This window comes from Anguilla rostrata, chromosome 12 (genome assembly GCF_018555375.3).
Source record: "Anguilla rostrata isolate EN2019 chromosome 12, ASM1855537v3, whole genome shotgun sequence".
Classification (NCBI taxonomy): Eukaryota; Metazoa; Chordata; class Actinopteri; order Anguilliformes; family Anguillidae; genus Anguilla; species Anguilla rostrata.
In genome coordinates this window covers 22,264,517-22,289,262 of record NC_057944.1, presented here as the reverse complement: position 1 = coordinate 22,289,262, position 24,746 = coordinate 22,264,517, and the positions used below count along the sequence as shown (strand labels likewise).

The 24,746-nt window shown below is 40.7% G+C and overlaps 5 protein-coding genes across 5 annotated transcripts; all 5 read right to left on the bottom strand.

The window, feature by feature from the left end:
- Nucleotides 1-1,085: 1,085 nt before the first annotated feature.
- Nucleotides 1,086-2,354, bottom strand: LOC135236436 (trace amine-associated receptor 13c-like). Its single transcript, XM_064302825.1, has one exon. The coding sequence runs from the start codon at nucleotides 2,222-2,224 to the stop codon at nucleotides 1,223-1,225; it is 1,002 nt and encodes a 333-aa protein (XP_064158895.1). The 5' UTR covers nucleotides 2,225-2,354; the 3' UTR covers nucleotides 1,086-1,222.
- A 2,976-nt stretch (nucleotides 2,355-5,330) lies between these two features.
- On the bottom strand, nucleotides 5,331-6,722 carry LOC135236853 (trace amine-associated receptor 13c-like). Its single transcript, XM_064303428.1, has one exon. It carries the CDS (start codon nucleotides 6,544-6,546, stop codon nucleotides 5,545-5,547), a length of 1,002 nt encoding a protein of 333 aa, XP_064159498.1. The 5' UTR covers nucleotides 6,547-6,722; the 3' UTR covers nucleotides 5,331-5,544.
- Nucleotides 6,723-12,539: 5,817 nt separating this feature from the next.
- LOC135236720 (trace amine-associated receptor 13c-like) lies at nucleotides 12,540-13,870 on the bottom strand. Its single transcript, XM_064303217.1, has one exon. The coding sequence runs from the start codon at nucleotides 13,750-13,752 to the stop codon at nucleotides 12,751-12,753; it is 1,002 nt and encodes a 333-aa protein (XP_064159287.1). The 5' UTR covers nucleotides 13,753-13,870; the 3' UTR covers nucleotides 12,540-12,750.
- Nucleotides 13,871-18,225: 4,355 nt separating this feature from the next.
- Nucleotides 18,226-19,443, bottom strand: LOC135236509 (trace amine-associated receptor 13c-like). Its single transcript, XM_064302935.1, has one exon. The coding sequence runs from the start codon at nucleotides 19,411-19,413 to the stop codon at nucleotides 18,412-18,414; it is 1,002 nt and encodes a 333-aa protein (XP_064159005.1). The 5' UTR covers nucleotides 19,414-19,443; the 3' UTR covers nucleotides 18,226-18,411.
- Nucleotides 19,444-22,984: 3,541 nt separating this feature from the next.
- LOC135236601 (trace amine-associated receptor 13c-like) lies at nucleotides 22,985-24,332 on the bottom strand. Its single transcript, XM_064303068.1, has one exon. The coding sequence runs from the start codon at nucleotides 24,212-24,214 to the stop codon at nucleotides 23,222-23,224; it is 993 nt and encodes a 330-aa protein (XP_064159138.1). The 5' UTR covers nucleotides 24,215-24,332; the 3' UTR covers nucleotides 22,985-23,221.
- Nucleotides 24,333-24,746: the final 414 nt, after the last annotated feature.

The window sequence follows — 24,746 nt, the reverse complement described above, 5'->3', positions numbered from 1 at the left end:
GAGAAAAAGAAATGTCTTTTCAAAAACAAAACGGAAGAAGTTCTGAGGCCAGGGGGGGAAACTGGTTAGTAAAGGGCAGAAAGGTTTGTGCCCCAACGGTGACACAATAACCCCTTAAAACCGCCGGCCTCAGAATCTGGACCTATACCGTCCTAATACCTTTTTCCAAAAAACAAACAAACTGAAGTCAGAATTCTTTTTTAAATCTCTTTGTTCTTAAATTCCTTTTACCTTGCTCAGGAATACGACAGGGAACTGGCTAGAGCAAAACACGTTACACTCAAGCACCGTTCCACTGCCTACTGGTGTGGCTGGTAATCAGCGGAAGGTGTGAGCAACCCCCAGGTGAAACCGATCAGAGGTAACCCTGCAGGAATGCATGGAATGTTCAAGCAGGAACAATCCTCCCACAGGAACCAAAAATAACGATTAGCCGAGTGGCTAATCTGCGAGCTCGAACTAATCGTCCCCACACACCAAAATAACGATTAGCCGAGTGGCTAATCGGAATGCTAACCACTGAGCCGGTGCAGGCACAGGAAAATTATCTACCTGCACAGAAACCGTGACAGTCCTGGGTTTGAAACCAAACCTTGTGTGGAGTTTGCATGTTCTCCCCATGTCCGTGTGGGTTTCCGCCATATTCTCTGGTTTCCTCCGACATCTAAAGACACGCTATCAACCTATAGCGTATAATTAAAGGGTAATAATGGTCCTCATAGCTGCTGGATCTGTTCTGTGTGTACCCCTCTAGGGGGGTATGCACCTGCTTTATCCATGCGTGGTGGCTGGGAGGGCTTCCAGAATAGAGCCATACCATCAAATATAACTGTATTGCCTTTTAAGATTGGCGATAAAGATTCTAACTTTGACAACAGTGGTCTTGTCTGAAATTAAGATAATTGAATGATAAACAAATGAATATTCATGCATTTATTATGTTAAAAGAAAACAACCCAGACAGTCCATTTTTTAAAACATTACATGTCTATATGAAATAGTCTCAGGAAGAGATATGATGAAAATGACAAAAATTGGGAAAATGATTGGCTCATAGCGACCACACATTTTAATAATTTTAATAATAATAATAATAATAATAATAATAATAATAATAATAATAATAATAATAATATACATATTGTAACCCATTAATGAAAAACGAGGATGAAAAAAAATGAAATGGCTTTATTACAGCACATTCACACTACATAAGAAGTCCTTATGTTTCCTGTGCCAGCACATGCAAGACTGAAGAGTCTGTGCCACATATCTTAAGTGTTATTATGAGTTTAACAGACCTCTGAAACCATGGATAGAACAGAGCATAAATAATAGGATTGATGGAAGAATTTAAATATATTAGAGTCCATGAAATTGAAATTGCAAAGTTCACAGAGCTGTTCCTGAAATAGACATTAAGGAAGGCACTTACATAGTAGGGTACTAAGCACAGAAGGAACACTGCCACTAAAACTCCAAGGGTTTTTGCTGCTTTCCTTTCAGATGCCATATTACTGTTATTTACTTTTGGGCACTTTCTGACACTCCTTATTTTATTTGCATGCTTTTTAGCAATAGCAAAAATGTTCAGGTATATGAATATAATAATCGAGCATGGTAAAACAAATGTAATTATAAAGTCAACAAAAGCCCATACTGTATTAACGTTAACAATACACTCACCACATGTGATGTTTGCTTTCATGTCAGTAAAATTTCCATTGAAATAGAGAAGTAACATACCGTAGATTAATGAATACAACCACAGTATGGCTATTATTCTCAAAGTTACATTCACTGTCATTTTCATGGAGTAGTGAAAAGGGTTGGAGAGAGCCAGATATCGGTCCACTGCAATTAAAGCGACATTATAAATTGATATACCAGTAAGGAAATACGATGCAACATTAAAAATTGTGCAATACAATATACCAAAGCACTTCTGCGAATCTATCAACATAGTAAAGTAGAGCGGCATCACAATTAACCCAACAAGAAAGTCTGCCATGGCCAGAGAGAGCAGTAGGAAATTAGTTGGTGTCTGCAGCTGTTTGAAGTGACAGATGGAGATGATCACAAGCAGGTTTCCACACACTGTCAGTGTCACAACTACTGCTACAGACACATAGAGCAGCGCATCAGCTGCTGTTAGTGGAGTTCCCAAACAGGAAAAGTTGGAATGGACACAGGCTGCCTCTTGATGCTCTTCTGTGAGATTCATGAAGGAAGTAGTTATGGTTTCACTGAACAATAAAACGGTCCGTCATTATACATAATTTAGGTAGTCTAAAAAAAAAGAAATTTTGTTGTATGAATCCGCATAAAAGATGTAGCATACTGTGGCTTGCTGGTCTTGCAGAGTCCTTTTGGCTCATTAAGAGCAGTCAAGTCACATTTATATAAAGGGGTTACCATTGCTTTTTTTCTTTTTTTTACTTTGGGTGACTGTCTATGAATTCCCATCAGATTAAATTACATTTGTACACGAGATTGTGTTAGGAGACAGGGAGCAAAATTGGGTCAGTGATGTCATCAAATAATATAGAGAGGATGTCAAGAGGAAAGGGCTTATACTTCTTGATTGCAGAAGTTGATTGGAGTTCATCAATGTCTTGAATTTTCTTGGGTTTCATGGAAAATTATGACAAATCCTGTTAAATATATCCCTCCTTGTTTACCCAAAAAGACATAGTATTACATTAATTTAACAGAAGCTCTTAACACAAGTTCATGCTGTTGAATCTCAGACCTAGTATATACATCATTCCAAGACCAACAAGTATATATGTACCATCATTGAAGCAATAATGCAAATTGACTATACTAAGCAAAAACATCCAGATTACAGTACATCCATAACAACCCCTAAAAGTGAAAAATCAAATCATAAAAATGACCAGAACCTGAACTACCACAAAGGGTATGATTATCAGTGCAGGAGAATGAGAGTAGAACCAAGATGCACTTCAAAGAGGTAAGGTTTCATTTTGCATGTGAAGACAGACAATTCTACTGTCCTGACCATCATGGGAAGGAAGTTCATTCTAAAATTAGCCTCTTTTCCATTGCAACATCCGTACCCAGAACTATCGAGAACCTTGGTATTTCCTGGAATGCGTACTAGTTTCTGTTTCCACCAAAGTTTGAGAACTTTGGATATGGCACTCAAACCTGTGGTAAATGATGGCTAGAGGATGTTGTTGGTGTGCTTAACAAATCCTGACAGCAGCTTGACGACAGTTTATCCAGAATTGTTGGTGCTACTTTTCTAAAATGTCAGTTATGATCTGTGTGTCTTCTCTGTCCATTTCTCAGACTCATGCACTTTTAGGTTCCATCAGTTTATGGATGTGGAGCTGTACCTTGAGCACTTTCAATTGTTGATGCTGATTCCCCTGTTGTAATTCCTGTATTTCTGTCACAGAGGACTCTACACTGATAAAACAAGAGCCTGGATAAATCTTTTGGGGTTTCTCACCATTGTCCCAATGGAGGAACCTTTTCCACCTCAAATAGTGGAAACTCTATGAAAAGTCATGTTTTGTGCATTACATTTTAAATTAAACTCAGTATCAGCAGCATGGCAATTGAGTTGCCTCTGGGATGTATATACTGTATGTTGCAGCATCATATCTGGCAAAATATTGCATTGGGCTTATATGGATAAGTTAATTTAGCATATTATAAACTAAAATGCTGCCAATATTATCATGTGTCCCACACTTTCTCAGATATTGACAGGTCTGACCTAGTAGCATTGTGCAGTGCCATCACATTACAATCTTTACCTAGATGATTTGGCATTGTGTATAATTACACAATCCAAGTTACTGTAAATGAGCCGGCGTCATGTATAATTGGGCAATCTAGGCTACACTAGATGAGCTTGCATCGTGTATTAGGCAATTGTGCCCAAGACCTACCATTCATCCATCCATTATCTATGCCTGCTTACCCTGGTCATGGTCATGGGGGCTGCTGGAGCCTATCCCAGCATGCAGCAACAGGCAGGAGAGGCAGGAAAACACTCTTGACAGGTCGCCAATCTAAATCCACACAGAAAGTCCCATGCTGAGGTTCAAAACCAGGCAAGCCAATTTGTATTTTACAGCTCTATCCATAAGAACATAGTCAGTGCTCATGGAAATAATAAGAAAGAGGAAATATTAGCAGTTCTGGAAATGGTATGAAGTGTATGAGGCGATGGAGAACGTTTTTATTCCACATTAGTTCAGACTCTGTTTATTGTGGTTTGACTTGACCGTGGGACCATCAGATTAAACAAAGAGCATGTCTTACACCACTGAACAATTTGTCTTAACTTAATCTTCAATGATAATGATTGTCAAGAAATAGTATTTAAATAATTTAACTGCAAACTTAATGCAGACAAATTGTAGTCAACAACTAAACATGCTAATGAAAATTCAGATGTAGTCAAAATATGCATTATGTATGAATGTTATGGCATACATCCAGAAACGCGTTAGTTCAGACAGACCACAAGAGTCAAGCCCAGCACCAGCTGGATCTGACGATGGCTGAGCTGTTTAGCAATGTTCACCCATCACAGTCCATTCACATAACAGGGCGGTCTATTTAAATGACCTCCCCTTACTCATTGGCACTTCCTCATGCATATCTAAGCCTGCTTCCTCCTGCTGAATACTGCAGTCTGCTAGTCTAAAACCCCTCCACTACCCACCAGCTCCTCCCTTATGTGTTCACTAGACTATCCTAACATGTATGGGAGGCACAGTGGTGTCTGTCACCTCACTGCAAGAAGGTCTTGGGTTTGAAACCCGACCTTGTGTGGAGTTTGCATGTTCTCCCTATGTCCGTGTGGGTTTCCTCCATATTCTCTGGTTTCCTCCGACATCTAAAGACACGCTATCACCCTATACCGTATAATTAAAGGGTAATAATGATCCTCATAGCTGCTGGATCTGTTCTGTGTGTACCCCTCTAGGGGGGTATGCACCTGCTTTATCCATGCGTGGTGGCTGGGAGGGCTTCCAGAATAGAGCCATACCATCAATTATGACTGTATTGCCTTTTAAGATTGTCGATAAAGATTCTAACTTTGACAACAGTGGTCTTGTCTGAAATGAAAATAATTGAATGATGAATGAATTAATATTCATACATTTTTTATGTTAAAAGAAAACAACCCAGACAGTCCATTTTTTTAAAAAAAACATTACATGTCTATATGAAATAGTCTCAGGAAGAGATATGATGAAAATGACAAAAATTGGGAAAATGATTGCCTCATAGTGACCTCACATTTTATCATAAAAACTGGAGACCTGTTTTTTGTACTTCTGACATGTACCATTTATTGTGCACAACACATGACAATAAAAATATAACATTAAAAATTAAAACAGAAGAACTGTGACATTACTAAGTGATAATAATAATAATAATAATAATAATAATAATAATAATAATATACATATTGTAACCTGTTAATGAAAAACAAGGATGAAAAAAATGAAAAGGCGTTATTATATCACATTCACACTACATAAGAAGTCCTTATGTTTCCTGTGACAGCACATGCAAGACTGAAGAGTCTGTGCCACATATCTTAAGTGTTATTATGAGCTTTGCAGACCTCTGAAACCATGGATAGAACAGAGCATAAATAATAGGATTGATGGAAGAATTTAAATATATTAGAATCCATGAAATTGAAACTGCAAGGTTCACAGATCTGTTCCTGATATAGACATTAAAGAAAACACTTACATAGTAGGGTAGTAAGCACAGAAGGAACACTGCCACTAGAACTCCAAGGGTTTTTGCTGCTTTCCTTTCAGATTCCATAGAACTGTTATTCACTTTTGGGCACATTCTGACATTCCTTATTTTTTTTGCATGCTTTTTAGCAATTACAAAAATGTTCAGGTATATGAATATAATAATTGAGCATGGTAAAACAAATACACTTATAAAGTCAACAAAAGCCCATACTGTATTAACGTTAACAATACACTCACCACATGTGATGTTTGCTTTCATGTCAGTAAAATTTTCATTGAAATAAAGAAGCAACATAATGTAGATAAATGAATACAACCACAGTATGGCTATTATCCTCAAAGTTACATTCACTGTCATTTTCATGGAGTAGTGAAAAGGATTGGAGATAGCCAGATATCGGTCCACTGCAATTAAAGCGACATTATAAATTGATAATGTAGGAAGGTAATATGATGCAACATTACAAATCGTGCAATACAATATACCAAAGCACCTCTGTGAATCTATCAACATAGTAAAGTAGAGGGGCATCACAATTGCCCCAACAAGAAAGTCTGACATGGCAAGAGAGAGCAGTAGGAAATTAGTTGGTGTCTGAAGCTGTTTGAAGTGACAGATGGAGATGATCACAAGAAAGTTTCCACACACTGTCAGTGTCACAACTACTGCTACAGACACATAGAGCAGCACATCAGCTGCTGTTAGTGGAGTTCCCAAACAGGAAAAGTTGGAATGGACACAGGCTGCTTCTTGATGCTCTTCTGTGAGATTCATAAAGGAAGTAGTTATGGTTTCACTAAACAATAAAACGGTCTGTAATTATACATAATTTAGGCAATCTAAAAAAGAAAGACATTTTGTTGTATGAATCTGCATGGAAGATGTAGCATACTGTGGCTTGCTGGTCTTGCAGAGTCCTTTTGGCTCATTAAGAGCAGTCAAGTCACATTTATATAAAGGGGTTACCATTGCTTTTTTTCTTTTTTTTACTTTGGGTGACTGTCTATGAATTCCCATCAGATTAAATGACATTGGGACACGGGATTGAGTTATGAGACAGGGAGCAAAACTGGGTCAGTGATGTCATCAAATAACATAGAGAGGATTTCAAGAGGAAAGGGCTCATACTTTTTGATTGCAGAAGTACAATGGTAACAGACTGGAGTTCATCAATGTATAGAATTTTCTTGGGTTTCATGGAAAATTATGACAAATCCTGTTAAATATATCCCTCCTTGTTTACCCAAAATAACATAGCATTACATTAATTTAACAGAAGCTCTTAACACAAGTTCATGCTGTTGAATCTCAGACCTAGTATATACATCATTCCAAGACCAACGAGTATATATGTACCATCAGTGAAGCACTAATGCAAATTAACTATACTAAGCAAAAACATCCAGATTACAGTACATCCATAACAACCCCTAAAAGTGAAACCTCAAATCATAAAAATGACCAGAACCTGAACTACCACAAAGGGTATGATTATCAGAGCAGGAGAATGAGAGTAGAACCAAGATGCACTTCAAAGAAGTAAGGTTTCATTTGGCATGTGAAGACAGACAATTCTACTGTCCTGACCATCATGGGAAGGAAGTTCATTCTAAAATTAGCCCCTTTTCCATTGCATCCGTACCCAGAACTATTGAGAACCTTGGTATTTCCAGGAATGCGTACTAGTTTCTGTTTCCACCAAAGTTTGAGAACTTTGGATAAGGCACTCAAACCTGTGGTAAATGATGGCATGAGGATGTTTTTGCTGTGCTTAACAAATCCTGACAGCAGCTTGACGACAGTTTATCCAGAATTGTTGGTGCTACTTTTCTGAAAATGTCAGTTATGATCTGTGTCTTCTCTGTCCATTTCTCAGACTCATGCACTTTTAGGTTCCATCAGTTTATGGATGTGGAGCTGTACCTTGAGCACTTTCAATTGTAGATGCTGATTCCCCTGTTGTAATTCCTGTATTTCTGTCACAGAGGACTCTACACTGATAAAACAAGAGCCTGGACAAATCTTTTGGGGTTTCTCACCATTGTCCCAATGGAGGAACCTTTTCCACCTCAAATAGTGGAAACTCTATGAAAAGTCATGTTTTGTGCATTACATTTTAAATTAAACTCAGTATCAGCAGCATGGCAAATGCGTTGCCTCTGGTATGTGTATACTGTATGTTGCAGCATCATATCTGGCAGAATATTGCATTGGGTTATATGGATTAGTTAATTTAGCATATTTTATGAACTAAAATGCTGCCAATATTATCATGTGTCCCACCTTTTCTCAGATATTGACAGGTCTGACCTAGTAGCCTTGTGCGGGGCCATTACATTGCAATCTTTACCTAGATGATTTGGCATTGTGTATAATTACACAATCCAAGTTACTGTAAATGAGCCAGCGTCATGTATAATTAGGCAATCTAAGCTACACTTGATGAGCTAGCATCGTGTATTACGCAATTGTGCCCAAGACCTACCATTTATACATGCATTTTCTATGTCTGCTTACCCTGGTCACGGTCATGGGGGCTGCTGGAGCCTATCCCAGCATGCAGCAATAGGCAGGAGTGTCTCGTAACGGGTAGGGGGGACCCAAATGCAGAGGGAAAAAAAACACAAACTCAAAAAGGGAAAATTAACAAAGATGTTACTTACATGACAGGGGACAAAAAAAAAAAACAGGAAACCAAAAGGCCACGCAGGGCACTACCAAAAAACACAAAACAGAAAACTCAAAATTCAAAACACACACAGAGCAGAACACAGGTAGGACAGAAACCAGGCAGGAACTAACAGGCGGAAACACAGTCACACACACAAGCAGGTCAAAAACACAGGCAGGCAGATACATGTAAGTCAAACAAACACAAGTCGGGAACAAACACAAGGAACCAGCACCCGAGTCAAGGGAACAAAGAACTTAAATAGACAGGGGGTAACAAGACACAGGTGAACTTAAAAAACAATCAACCCAGAAAAGGAGGGGATAACAAGACACAGGTGGGAACAATGATAGAATAACGAGACAACAATTATACAATTAACAGGGGGGAGCAGGACACAAAACAAAAGTGCCGCCATCTGGCGGCCCAACAAGGGAAACACAGACAGGAAAACACAGAACCATGACAGTGAGCCCCCCCCTAAGGGACGGCTCCTGACGTCCCAGGAGGCCGACCCGGGGAGAGAGTGAACAGAGGGTGGGAGCTGGAGACAGGACTCAGGACAGAAACAGGACTGGACACAGGACTGGAACAGGACTCAAGAACGGAACAAGACTCGGGACTGGACTCGGATGGGGGAACAGGACTCGTGACTGGACTCGGACGGGGGAACAGGACTCGGACGGGGGAACAGGTCTCGGGACAGGACTCGGACGGGGGGAACAGGACTCGGGACAGGACTCGGACGGGGGGGACAGGACTCGGGACAGGACTCGGACGAGGGGGACAGGACTCGGGACAGGACTCGGACGGGGGACAGGACTCGGGACAGGACTCGGGACAGGACTTGGACGGGGACTGGACTTGGGACAGGACTTGGACGGGGACTGGACTCGGACGGGGACAGGACTCGGGACTGGACTCGGACGGGGGAACAGGACTCGGGACTGGACTCGGACGGGGGAACAGGACTCGGGACTGGACTCAGACGGGGGAAACAGGACTCGGGACTGGACTCGGACGGGGGAAACAGGACTTGGGACTGGACTCGGATGGGGACAGGACTCGGGACTGGACTCGGACGGGGACAGGACTCGGGACTGGACTCGGACGGGGACAGGACTCGGGACTGGACTCGGACGGGGACAGGACTCGGACGGGGACACCGGGAGACCTACAAGGACAGACAAAGGGACAAGCAGACGGGGAGACACACAGCAAGACCTATAGACACACTAAGGGACAGACAGAGAGGGAAGGAGAGGGGTGAACTCTGACACACGGACTGACAAACTGGCAGACATGACAAAAAACACGCAGACTGACACACCGACATACAGGCAGACAGGCGGGCGAACAGATTAGCCGACGGGCCGACGGCCTAGGGGGCAGACAAACAGGCCAACGTACTGGCTGACACACACGCGGGCAAGCAGGCAGACAGGCAGGTGGGCAGACAAATAGACAAGGGGGCAGGTGAACAGGCAGACACACGGTGGGGAACATGGATAGGGCGAGGTCTCGGGGCACTGGGTAGGGGCAGTGATGGCTTGGACACACTAGGGGGCACGAAAACACTAGGGGAAGAACGGACGCTGGGGGGTGCGAGAACGCTAGGGGGAGCACGAACGCTAGGGGGAGCACGAACGCTAGGGGGAGCACGAACGCTAGGGGGAGCACGAACGCTAGGGGGAGCACGAACACTAGGGGGCTCGAGGCGGCTCTGGAGGCCTCTCCGGGGCTCGAGGCGGCTCTGAAGGCCTCTCCGGGGCTCGAGGCGCGGGCGAAGCACGAACAGTGGGTGGAGCAGGCGGCAGTGGCCCCTGCGGAACAACGAGTGAAGGACCCCCCTGCAGTCTGGGCTGGGCAGGGGACTGGAACACGGACCCCAGCTGTAGGGAACCCGACTGGGCAGGAGACAGGAACACGGACCCCAGCCATAGTGAACCCGGCTGGGCAGCCGGACGGGACCGGCGGGACCCCCGCGGGCCGGACCCTGGAAAAATGACCGAGACCCTTCAAAAGGGTCAGGATCCGCTGGCTAAGCAGCTGGAGGTCTGGCCGACCGGGAGGCAGCCCGACCACGGCGCCTCCGTGACTGCCCGCCCCGGGCACTGGGAGGCTCAAGGGCGAAAACTGGGTCGAGCTCCCACCACCCCGGCATGATAAACAAAAAACACAAAAAACACACAAAAAAAAAAAAAAAAAAAAAAAAAAACTCTGCTGGGTCCAGCACAGGCTGGTTCCTTCTGTGACGTAATGGGTAGGGGGGACCCAAACGCAGAGGGAAAAAAAACACAAACTCAAAAAGGGAAAATTAACAAAGACTTTACTTACATGACAGGGGACAAAAAAAAACAGGAAACCAAAAGGCCACGCAGGGCACTACCAAAAAACACAAAACAGAAAACTCAAAACTCAAAACACACACAGAGCAGAACACAGGTAGGACAGAAACCGGGCAGGAACTAACAGGCGGAAACACAGTCACACACACAAGCAGGTCAAAAACACAGGCAGGCAGATACATGTAAGTCAAACAAACACAAGTCGGGAACAATCACAAGGAACCAGCACCCGAGTCAAGGGAACAAAGAACTTAAATAGACAGTGGGTAACAAGACACAGGTGAACTCAAAAAACAATCAACCCAGGAAAAGGAGGGGATAACAAGACACAGGTGGGAACAATGATAGAATAACGAGACAACAATAATACAATTAACAGGGGGGAGCAGGACACAAAACAGAAGTGCCGCCATCTGGCGGCCCAACAAGGGAAACACAGACAGGAAAACACAGAACCATGACAAGGAGAGGCAGAAATACACTCTTGACAGGTCGCCAATCTAACTCCACACAGAAATGCCCGTGCTGAGATTGAAAACCAGGCAAGCCAGTATTTATCTTACAGCTGTATCCATAATAACAGAGTCAGTACTTATGAAAATATTAAGAAAGAGGAAATATTAGCAGTGCTGGAAATGGTATGAAGAGTATGGGGCGATGGAGAACGTTTTAATGGAGACTCTGTTTATTGTGGTTTGACTTGACTGTGGGACCATCAGATTAAACAAAGAGCATGTCTTACACCAGTGAACAATTTGTCTTAACTTAATCTTCAATGATAATGATTACCAAGAAATAGTATTCAAATTATTTAACTGCCAACATAATGCAGACAAATTGTAGTCAACAACTAAACATGCTAATGAAGAATCAGATGTAGTCAAAATATGCATTATGTATAAATGTTATGGCATACATCCAGAAACATGTTAGTTCAGACAGACCACGAGAGTCAAGCCCAGCAGCAGCTGGATCTGACGATGGCTGAGCTGTTTAGCAATGCTCACCCATCACAGTCCATTCACATAACAGGGCGGTCTATTTAAATGACCTCCCCTTACTCATTGGCACTTCCTCATGCATATCTAAGCCTGCTTCCTCCTGCTGAATACTGCAGTCTGCTAGTCTAAAACCCCTCCACCATCCACCAGCTCCTCCCTCATGTGTTCACTAGACTATCCTAACATGTATGGGAGGCGCAGTGGTGCAGTGCATAGCACTGTCACCTCACTGCAAGAAGGTCCTGGGTTTGAAACCCGGCCTTGTGTGGAGTTTGCATGCTCTCCCCATGTCCGTGTGGGTTTCCTCCATATTGTCTGGTTTCCTCCGACATCTAAACACACGCTACCAACCTATACTGTATAATTAAAGGGTAATAATGGTCCTCATAGCTGCTGGATCTGTTCTGTGTGTACCACTCTAGGGGGGTATGCACCCGCTTTATCCATGCGTGGTGGCTGAGAGGGCTTCCAGAATAGAGCCATACTGTCAAATATAACTGTATTGCCTTTTAAGATTGTCGATAAAGATTCTAACTTTGACAACAGTGGTCTTGTCTGAAATGAAGATAACTGAATGATAAACTAATGAATATTCATGCATTTTTTATGTTAAAAGAAAACAACCCAGACAGTCCATTTTTAGCCTCAGGAAGAGATATGATGAAAATGACAAAAATTGGGGAAATGATTGGCTCATAGCGACCACACATTTTACCATAAAAACTGGAGACCTGTTTTTTGTACTTCTGATATGTACCATTTATTGTGCACAACACATGACAATAAAAATATAACATTAAAAATTAAAACAGAAAAACGATGACATTACTAAGTGATAATAATAATAATAATAATAATAATAATAATAATATACATATTGTAACCCATTAATGAAAAACAAGGATGAAAAAAAATGAAAAGGTGTTATTACATCACATTCACACTACATAATAAGTCCTTATGTTTCCTGTGACAGCACATGCAAGACTGAAGAGTCTGTGCCACATATCTTAAATGTTATTATGAGCTTTACAGACCTCTGAAACCATGGATAGAACAGAGCATAAATAATAGGATTGATAGAAGAATGTAAATATATTAGAGTCCATGAAATTGAAACTGCAAAGTTCACAGATCTGTTCCTGATATAGACATTAAGGAAAACACTTACATAGTAGGGTACTAAGCAAAGAAGGAACACTGCCACTAGAACTCCAAGGGTTTTTGCTGCTTTCCTTTCAGATGCCGTATTACTGCTATTTACTTTTGGGCACAATCTGACACTCCTTATTTTATTTGCATGCTTTTTAGCAATAGCAAAAATGTTCAGGTATATGAATATAATAATTGAGCATGGTAAAACAAATACACTTATAAAGTCAACAATAGCCCATACTGTATTAACGTTAACAATACACTCACCACATGTGATGTTTGCTTTCATGTCAGTAATATTTCCGTTGAAATAAAGAAGCAACATATTGTAGATTAATGAATACAACCACAGTATGGCTATTATCCTCAAAGTTACATTCACTGTCATTTTCATGGAGTAGTGAAAAGGGTTGGAGAGAGCCAGATATCGGTCCACTGCAATTAAAGCGACATTATAAATTGATATACAAGGAAGGTAATATGATGCAACATTAAAAATTGTGCAATACAATATATCAAAGCACCTCTGTGCATCTATCAACATAGTAAAGTAGAGGGGCATCACAATTACCCCAACAAGAAAGTCTGCCATGGCCAGAGAGAGCAGTAGGAAATTAGTTGGTGTCTGCAGCTGTTTGAAGTGACAGATGGAAATGATCACAAGCAGGTTTCCACACACTGTCAGTGTCACAACTACTGCTACAGACACATAGAGCAGCACATCAGCTCCTGTTAGTGAAGTTCCCAAACAGGAGAAGTTGGAATGGGCACAGGCTGCCTCTTGATGCTCTTCTGTGAGATTCATGAAGGAAGTAGTTATGGTTTCACTGAACAATAAAACGGTCCGTCATTATACATAATTTATGCAATCTAACAAAGAAATAAATTTTGTTGTATGAATCCGCAAAAAAGATGTAGCATACTGTGGCTTGCTGGTCTTGCAGAGTCCTTTTGGCTCATTAAGACCAGTCGAGTCACATTTATATAAAGGGGTTACCGTTGATTTTTTTCTTTTTTTTACTTTGGGTGACTGTCTATGAATTCCCATCAGATTAAATGACATTGGGACACGGGATTGTGTTAGGAGACAGGGAGCAAAACTGGGTCAGTGATGTCATCAAATAATATAGAGAGGATTTCAAGAGGAAATGGCTTATACTTCTTGATTGCAGAAGTACAATGGTAACAGACTGGAGTTCATCAATGTATAGAATTTTCTTGGGATTCATGGAAAATTATGACAAATCCTGTTAAATATATCCCTCCTTGTTTACCCAAATTAGCAAAGTATTGCATTAATTTAACAGAAGCTCTTAACACAAGTTTATGCTTTTGAATCCCAGACGTAGTATATACATCATTCCAAGACCAACGAGTATATATGTACCATCATTGTAGCACTAATGCAAATTAACTATACTAAGCAAAAACATCCAGATTACAGTACATCCATAAAAACCCCTAAAAGTGAAACCTCAAATCATAAAAATGACCAGAACCTGAACTACCACAAAGGGTATGATTATCAGAGCAGGAGAATGAGAGTAGAACCAAGATGCACTTCAAATAGGTAAGGTTTCATTTTGCATGTGAAGACAGACAATTCTACTGTCCTGACCATCATGGGAAGGAAGTTCATTCTAAAATTAGCCTCTTTTCCATTGCAACATCCGTACCCAGAACTATCGAGAACCTTGGTATTTCCTGGAATGCGTACTAGTTTCTGTTTCCACCAAAGTTTGAGAACTTTGGATATGGCACTCAAACCTGTGGTAAATGATGGCTAGAGGATGTTGTTGGTGTGCTTAACAAATCCTGACAGCAGCTTGACAACAGTTTATCCAGAATCGTTGGTGCTACTTTGCTAAAAATGTCAGTTATGATCTGCATGTTTTCTCTGTCCATTTCTCAGACTCGTGCACTTTTAGGTTCCATCGGTTTATGGCAGTGGAGCTGTACCTTGAGCACTTTCATTTGTAGATGCTGATTCCCCTGTTGTAATTCCTGTATTTCTGTCATAGAGGACTCTACACTGATATAACAAGAGCCTGGACAAATCTTTTGGGGTTTCTCACCATTGTCCCAATGGAGGAACCTTTTCCACCTCAAATAGTGGAAACTCTATGAAAAGTCATGTTTTGTGCATTACATTTTAAATTAAACTCAGTATCAGCAGCATGGCAAATGCGTTGCCTCTGGGATGTGTATACTGTATGTTGCAGCATCATATCTGGCAAAATATTGCATTGGGTTTATATGGATTAGTTAATTTAGCATATTATAAACTAAAATGCTGCCAATATTATCATGTGTCCCACACTTTCTCAGATATTGACAGGTCTGACCTAGTAGCATTGTGCAGGGCCATCACATTGCAATCTTTACCTAGATGATCTGGCATTGTGTATAATTACACAATCCAAGCTACTGTAAATGATCCAGCGTCATGTATAATTAGGCAATCTAAGATACATTAGATGAACTAGCATCGTGTATTAGGCAATTGTGCTCAAGACCTACCATTCATCCATCCATTATCTATACCTGCTTACCCTGGTCAGGGTCATGGGGGCTGCTGGAGCCTATCCCAGCATGCAGCGAGAGGCAGGAGAGGCAGGAAAACACTCTTGACAGGTCGCCAATCTAAATCCACACAGAAAGGCCCATGCTGAGATTCAAAACCAGGCAAGCCAATATGTATCTTACAGCTGTATCCATAAGAACATAGTCAGTGCTTATGGAAATAATAAGAAAGAGGAAATATTAGCAGTGCTGGAAATGGTATGAAGTGTATGGGGCGACTGAGAACGTTTTTATTCCACATTAGTTCAGACTCTGTTTATTGTGGTTTGACTTGACCGTGGGACCATCAGATTAAGTAAAGAGCATGTCTTACACCAGTGAACAATTTGTCTTATCTTAATCTTCAACGATAATGATTATCAAGAAATAGTATTTAAATTATTTAACTGCAAACATAATCTCCTCCCTTTCCTATCCAAAACACTTGAACGTGCTGCATCTAACCAGCTCTCTGCTTTCTTCTCTGAGAACAACCTGCTTGATCCCCACCAGTCTGGCTTCAGGCCTGGCCACTCGACCGAGACTGCACTCCTCTCGGTCAGTGAGTCACTCCATGCCACACGAGCAGCCTCCCTCTCCTCTGTCCTGATTCTTCTAGACCTCTCTGCTGCATTTGACACTGTGGACCACTCTATCCTCCTGTCCTCCCTGGCAGCAACAGGGATCCGCGGCACAGTCCTTGACTGGATTGAGTCTTACCTCTCTGACCGTTCCTTCCAGGTTGCCTGGGCGGGTAAGGTATCACCACCCCGTCCCCTCACCACCGGAGTTCCCCAGGGCTCAGTCCTCGGTCCCCTTCTCTTCTCCTTGTACACCAGATCCCTTGGCCCTGTAATATCTGCCCATGGCTTGTCCTATCACTCCTATGCCGACGACACGCAACTCTTTCTCTCCTTCTCCCCATCGGACACACAGGTCCCTGTCCGCATCTCCGCTTGCCTGAGGGACATTCAGAGCTGGATGGACAATCACCACCTGAAGCTGAACCCGGGAAAGACGGAGCTAATCTTGATTCCTGCTCTATCCTCTCCCCTCCTCGACTTTTCCATTTCCCTAGGGGACACCGTAGTGACATCATCACCCTGCGCCAAGAATCTCGGAGTGGTGATGGACAACAGGCTGTCCCTCTCCAACAACATTGCAGCAGTAACCCGGGCATGCAGATTTTTCCTGTACAACATCCGCAGAATCCGCCCCTTTCTCACCACCGACTCAACCCAGCTCCTGGTCCAAGCAATGGTTCTATCCCGCCTGGACTACTGCAACTCTCTTCTGGCTGGACTACCGGCATCCGCCACCAGACCCCTGCAGCTCATTCAGAATGCTGCGGCTCGTCTGATCTTCAACCTCCCCAGACACTCCCACGTAACTCCCCTGCTCACTACCCTCCACTGGCTGCCTGTTATAGCTCGCATCAAATTTAAAACATTGATCCTAGCATACCAGGCAGTCAAGGGATCAGCCCCAGCATACCTCCACCAGATATTCAAACCCTACATGCCAGCCAGATCCCTCCGTTCTGCTACCTCAGGACGCCTAGCACCTCCCCCTCTTCACACCTGCACTTCCAGAACACGTCTCCTGTCTGTTCTGGCCCCACGATGGTGGAATGACCTCCCTGTGGAGGTCAGAACAGCTGAGTCTCTGACCCATTTCAAACGACGACTGAAGACTCACCTCTTCAGGCTGCACCTCTCCCCATCCCTCCCTTCCCCCCTGTAAATGACTAAACTTAGGGTTGTAACTAGGCAGCTGTTTCGTAGGTGACTTAGGTGCATTAACTGTCTTAACGACTACTTGTATTTTTTCCATTGATTGCGTTGTTGCCGTTCTCGTTGTTAGTGTTAATCAGTTTAACCTCAGGGTCCAAGTTGAACTATGCGGTTGTTCCCTGCACTTGGACCGGTACTTCTCTCTAGGGGTTTCGTCATACTTGTTCCTGGTTATGGTTATACACTTTGTTGTACGTCGCTCTGAATAAGAGCGTCTGCCAAATGCCTGTAATGTAATGTAAAATGTAATAATGCAGACAAATTGTAGTAAACAACTACACATGCTAATGAAAATTCAGATGTAGTCAAAATATGAATGTTATGGCATACATCCAGAAACGTGTTAGTTCAGACAGACCACAAGAGTCAAGCCCAGCACCAGCTGGATCTGACGATGGCTCAGCTGTTTAGCAATGTTCACCCATCACAGTCCATTCACATAACAGGGCGATCTATTTAAATGACCTCCCCTAACTCATTGGCCTCATGCATATCTAAACCTGCTTCCTCCTGCTGAATACTGCAGTCTGCTAGTCTAAAACCCCTCCACCACCCACCAGGTGTGCACCTGCTTTATCCATGCGTGGTGGCTGCGAGAGCTTCCAGAATAGAGCCATACTGTCACATATAACTGTATTGCCTTTTAAGATTGTTGATAAAGATTCTAATTTTGACAACAGTGGTCTTGTCTGAAATGAAGATAATTGAATGATAAACTAATGAACATTCATGCATTTATTATGTTAAAAGAAAACGATCCAGACAGTCCATTTTTTAAAACATTACATGTCTATATGAAATAGTCTCAGGAAGAGATATAATGAAAATGACAAAAATGGGAAAAATGATTGGCTCATAGTGACCTCACATTTTACCATAAAAACTGGAGAACAGTTCTTGTTACTTCTGAAATGTACCATTTACTGTGCACAACACATGACAATAAAAATATAACATTAAAAATTACAACAGAAAAAACCATGACATTACTAAGTGATAATAATAACAATAATAATGATAATATACATATTGTGACCCATTAACGAAAAACAAGGATGAAAAAAATGAAAAGGCTTTATTACATCACATTCACACTACATAATAAGTCCTTATGTTTCCTGTGCCAGCACATGCAAGACTGAAGAGTCTGTGCCACATATCTTAAGTGTTATTATGAGTTTAACAGACCTCTGAAACCATGGATAGAACAGGGCATAAATAATAGGATTAATAGAAGAATTTAAATATATTAGAGTCCATGAAATTGAAACTGCAAAGTTCACTGATCTGTTCCTGAAATATACATTAAGGAAGGCACTTACATAGTAGGGTACTAAGCACAGAAGGAACACTGCCACTAAAACTCCAAGGGTTTTTGCTGCTTTCCTTTCAGATGCCATATTACTGTTATTTACTTTTGGGCACTTTCTGACACTCCTTATTTTATTTGCATGCTTTTTAGCGATTACAAAAATTTTCAGGTATGTGAATATAATAATTGAGCATGGTAAAACAAATACAATTATGAAGTCAACAATAGGCCATACTGTATTAACTTTAACAATACACTCACCACATGTGATGTTTGCTTTCATGTCAGTAATATTTCCATTGAAATAAAGAAGCAACATATTGTAGATTAACGAATACAACCACAGTATGGCTATTATCCTCAAAGTTACATTCACTGTCACTTTCATAGAGTAGTGAAAAGGATTGGAGAGAGCCAGATATCGGTCCACTGCAATTAAAGCAACATTATAAATTGATATACCAGTAAGGTAATACGATGCAACATTAAAAATTGTGCAATACAATATACCAAAGCACCTCTGTGAATCTATCAACATAGTAAAGTAGAGGGGCATCACAATTAACCCAACAAGAAAGTCTGCCATGGCCAGAGAGAGCAGTAGGAAATTAGTTGGCGTCTGAAGCTGTTTGAAGTGACAGATGGAGATGACCACAAGCAGGTTTCCACACACTGTCAGTGTCACAACTACTGCTACAGACACATAGAGCAGCACATCAGCTCCTGTTAGTGAAGTTCCCAAACAGGAGAAGTTGGAATGGACACAGGCTGCCTCTTGATGCTCTTCTGTGAGATTCATGAAGGAAGTAGTTACGGTTTCACTGAAAAATAAAACAGTCTGTCATTATACATAATTTTGGCAATCTTAAAAAGAAAGAAATTGTGTTGTATGAATCCGCAAAAAAGATGTAGCATACTGTGGCTTGATGGTCTTGCAGAGTCCTTTTGTCTCATTAAGAGCAGTCGAGTCACATTTAAATAAAGGGGTTGCCATTGCTTTTTTTTATTTTTTTTATTTTTTTACTTTGGGTGACTGTCTATGAATTCCCATCAGATTAAATTACATTTGTACACGAGATTGTGTTAGGAGACAGGGAGCAAAATTGGGTCAGTGATGTCATCAAATATTATAGAGAGGGTGTCAAGTGGAAAGGGCTTATACTTCTTGATTGCAGAAGTTGATTGGAGTTCATCAATGTATTGACTTTTCTTGGGCTTTTTGGAAAATTATGACAAATACTGTTAAATATATCCCTCCTTGTTTACCCAAATTAACATAGTATTACATTAATTTAACAGAAGCTCTTAACACAAGTTCATGCTGTTGAATCCCAGACCTGTTATATACATCATTCCAAGACCAACGAGTGTATACGTACCATCACTGAAGCACTAATGTAAATTAACTATGCTAAGCAAAAACGTCCAGATTACAGTACATCCATAAATACCCCTGAAAGAGAAACCTCAAATCATAAAAATGACCAGAACCTGAACTACCACAAAGGGTATGATTATCTGAGCCAGGGAATGAGAGTAGAACCAAGATGCCCTCCAAAGAGGTAAGGTTTCATTTTGCATGTGAAGACAGACAATTCTGCTGTCCTGACCACCATGGGAAGTTCATTCTAAAATTAGCCCCTTTTCCATTGCAACACCCGTACCCAGAACTATCGGGAACCTAGGCATTTCCCGGAATGTGTACTAGCTTCTGTTTCCACCAAATTTTGAGAACCATGACAATGAAAACTTGGGAGGAAGTAATAGAAATAAAAGAAAATGCTCATTTTACATTGTGTAACATTCACTTAAGAAATGTTATTTGGAGAAATTCTCTCTTGAGTATAAATTACTTCACAAAATATGTTGTCACTATTTTCATGCATGAGGGTGAAATTGAGAAGGCAGGCTTGGCAATGTTCCATACACGGAGCATGGAGGGACCGTGAAATGCAGGTCTGAAAATCAGGAGGGTTTTCCGAATAACATCCAGTAACATCGAACTGCGTGCCAAAACACAAGTTTTACATAAGTTATAACAATAAGCTTTCAGGAAATAAAATACCTGCAATTCTACACCTGTGTTATAGTGACATATCTTATACACCGAACCAATGAGTCAAATGTGTTAACATTAGCTAGCTACAAAAAAATTTATGTAGACAGTGTTCATTCTTGTATTAGCCAAACTGCCATTCATAATTTTATTTGTTAACTCTCTGGAGGAGAGGCAAAATGTAGTTTAGAGCACTACTCATGGTACACTTCTGCGGGCGATGGAAACACATCTAGATCCCGTGAGCATGGTTTCACGGCACAGTACAGTATGGTACAGCATGGCAGTGGAAAAGGGCCAATTGGAAGGCCGGTACAGACAAGTCTTGTGCCTGGCAGATTGAGTGACAATGGAAACAGGGGACAGCCAATCTTCAGGTTCTATACATTTATTACTGGCATGTGAAATCTTGTATGAAGTCAACAGCAAAAAAAGCATTTTTTATCCAAGCGTGTAGCCCACTTAATGGAGGCCAAGGCTGGCTCAGTGCTTATGCAACAAGATTTCAAACTGAAGGAGTGAAAGTAGTTTGAAGAGGTGAAAAGACATTTATGAAAGATGAAAAAAGGAGTGATGAAAAACAGATGAAAGAACAGTTAGTACATTAAAAATTGGTGTAGTGCACATGTTCTGCAGTGTTTTCTTTTTTTCACTGTAGACTATGTCACATATTAACAATATGGACCTCACAAAAATTTTGACCCTGCTTATGCCCCTGTTTACAACAACTGTGCTGTGACTGCTCTGTGATTTCAACCAATATTTTCTGCGACAAATACCCATCCTGAATTATAATTGTAACACCTGCCTCGCGGGACTCTGTACCAGCAGAGTTAAAGAACAAATCTTTAGCTAGTATTTAAATTTAATTCTTCCCCGGATCCAAACGAGACAGCTACATCCAAACTTCACTCTGGTTACGACTCATATCTCTAGAGGCCTGGGCCAGCGATGTAGATATTGAACTCACCCATGTATTTAACTCTGGTGATATTGAAACAAAACAAATGAGCCCCCATATAAATCACAAAACCCACAAATCAGATAACCTGTACGTAAGTTTTAAAATAAATAGTTTTACTTCACGTAGCCTTCCTTACCAATGAACAAAATACTTCCCTAATCCATATACATCTAAATACATTCACGAAACAAGAAAATGTTCAGAAATGGCCATAAAAGGAAACCTGTTGGCGCTTCTCCATGGCGTTGAAGCACCTGTGGTCATCATACTTACGACTGCCCACACAGTTCTGCAGAGAACTGGCGAGGAAGAACTTGGGAGATTCCAGCACTGGAGTCAATCCTTTGAGAAATGCCTGAGTTAATCCCCTAGTAGGTTCTCTCCAGGGTACAAGCAGTCTGTCCTCTGAATTGTAGACATTTTGCTGCGCATTCGCTCGCCGTTACGTCTCACCAACCTTCTCCGTCCTTCTCCCACTTCTCACCAAGAAGAATCACACATCTTTTATTTTCTCTTTACAACACTCCAACCCCGACATCAATTTAAAACAATGTTACAAACTAAGCTGTGTGTACCCCTCTAGGGGGGTCCGCACTTGCTTTATCCATGCATAGTGGCTGGGAGGGCTTCCAGAATAGAGCCATACCGTCAAACATAAATGTATTGCCATTTTAAGATTGTCAATAAAGATTCTAACTTTGATGACAGTGGTCCTGACCAAAATAAAAATAACCGAATTATAAATTAATAAATATTCATGCATATGTTTATGTTAAAAGAAAACAATCAGTCCACTGAACATTTTTCTAAATATTACATGTCTATATGAAAAATATTCAGGAAGAGATATAATGAAAATGACAATAATGGAAAAAATAATTGGCTCATGGTGACCTGACATCACCATAAAAACTGGAGACCTGGTTTTGGTACTTCTGAAATAGACCATTTATTGTGCACAACACATGACAATAAAAATATAACATTAAAAATTACAACAGAAAAAAATGGTGACATTACTAAGTGATAATAATAACAATAATAATAATATTAAATTTTTTAAAAATATAATAATTAGGACAATATCATACATATTGTGACCCATTAATGAAAAATAAGGATGAAAAAAGAAAAAGCTTTATTACATCACATTCACACTAAATAATAAATCCTTATGTTTCCTGTGCCAGTACATGCAAGACTGAAGAGTCTCTGCCACATATCTTAAGTGTTATTATAAGTTTAACAGACCTCTGAAACCATGGATAGAACAGGGCATAAATAATAGGATTGATAGACGAATTTAAATATAGTAAAATCACTGTAATTGAAAGTGCAAGGTGCATAGATCTGTTCCTGAAATAGACATCAAGGAAGGCACTTACATAAAAGGGTACTGAAATGTTGTGCACAACACATGACAATAAAAATACAAAATATTAGAAATTACATCAGAATAACGGTGATATTACTAGTACAAGTAATAGAAAATAAATAAATAAAATAATTCTACCCATTAATGAAATACAAGGATGAAAAAAAATGAAAAGGCTTTATTACATCACATTCACACTACATAAGAATTGCTTATGTTTCCTGTGCTAGCACATGCAAGACCGAAGATTCTGTTCTACATATCTTGAGTGTTATTATGATCTTAAAAGACCTCTGAAACCATGGATAGAACAGAGCATAAATAATAGGATTAATAGAAGAATTTAAATATATTAGAGTCAATGTAACTGAAACTGCAACGTGCACAGATCTATTCCTGAAATAGACCTCAATGAAGGCACTTACATAGTAGGGTACTAAGCACAGAAGGAACACTGCCACTAAAACTCCAAGGGTTTTTGCTGCTTTCCTTTCAGATGCCATATTACTGTTATTTACTTTTGGGCACTTTCTGACACTCCTTATTTTATTTGCATGCTTTTTAGCAATAGCAAAAATGTTCAGGTATATGAATATAATAATTGAGCATGGTAAAACAAATACAATTATTAAGTCAACAATAGCCCATACTGTATTAACCTTAACAAAACACTCACCACATGTGATGTTTGCTTTCATGTCAGTAATATTTCCATTATAATAAAGAAGCACCACATTGTAAATTAACGAATACAACCACAGTATGGCTATTATCCTCAAAGTTACATTCACTGTCACTTTCATGGAGTAGTGAAAAGGGTTGGAGAGAGCCAGGTATCGGTCCACTGCAATTAAAGTTACATTATAAATTGATAAACAAGTAAGGTAAAATCCTGCTAAATGAAACATTGTGCAATACAATATATCAAAGCACCTCTGTGAATTGATCAACACAGTAAAGTAGAGGGGCATCACAATTACCCCAACAAGAAAGTCTGCCATGGCCAGAGAGAGCAGTACAAAATTAGTTGGTGTCTGAAGTTGCTTGAAGTGACAGATGGAGATGATCACAAGCAGGTTTCCACACACTGTCACTGTCACAACTACTGCTGCAGCCATATACAGCAGCACATCACCTGAAGTTCCCAAACAGGAAACATTTGAATGGACACAGGATGCCTCTTGATGCTCTTCTGTGAGATTCATGAAGTTACAGTTTCATTGAACAATAAAAAATTCTGTAATTATACATAATTTAAGCAATCTAAAAAAGAACGAAATATGATTGTAAGAATCCATGTAAAAGATGTAGCATACTGTTGGCTTGCTGGTCTTGCAGTCCTTTCGGATCATTAAGAGCAGTCAAGTCACATTTATATATACGGGTTACCGTTGTTTTTGTTTTTTTGTTCTTGGTTGCCTATGAATCCCCATCAGAACGGGGGGTTGTATAATGAGTCAGAGAGCAAAACTGGGATAGGTCAGTGACTCAATCAAATAATAAAATCAGAGCGGGTAAAGGCTTTCAACATGTTGATTCGTGAATTACAATGGTAACAGAGTGTGGATTGCGTGCAATGGTGCTTGAATTATTATCTTGGATTTCATGGAAAATTAAGACACACCTCTTTAAATATTTCCCCCTTTTGTTTACCCAAACTGACAAAACAGTACATTAATTTAACAGAAACAACTTACAGTGGACATCATACCTTAATTTATATGCTTGGCTAGCTAA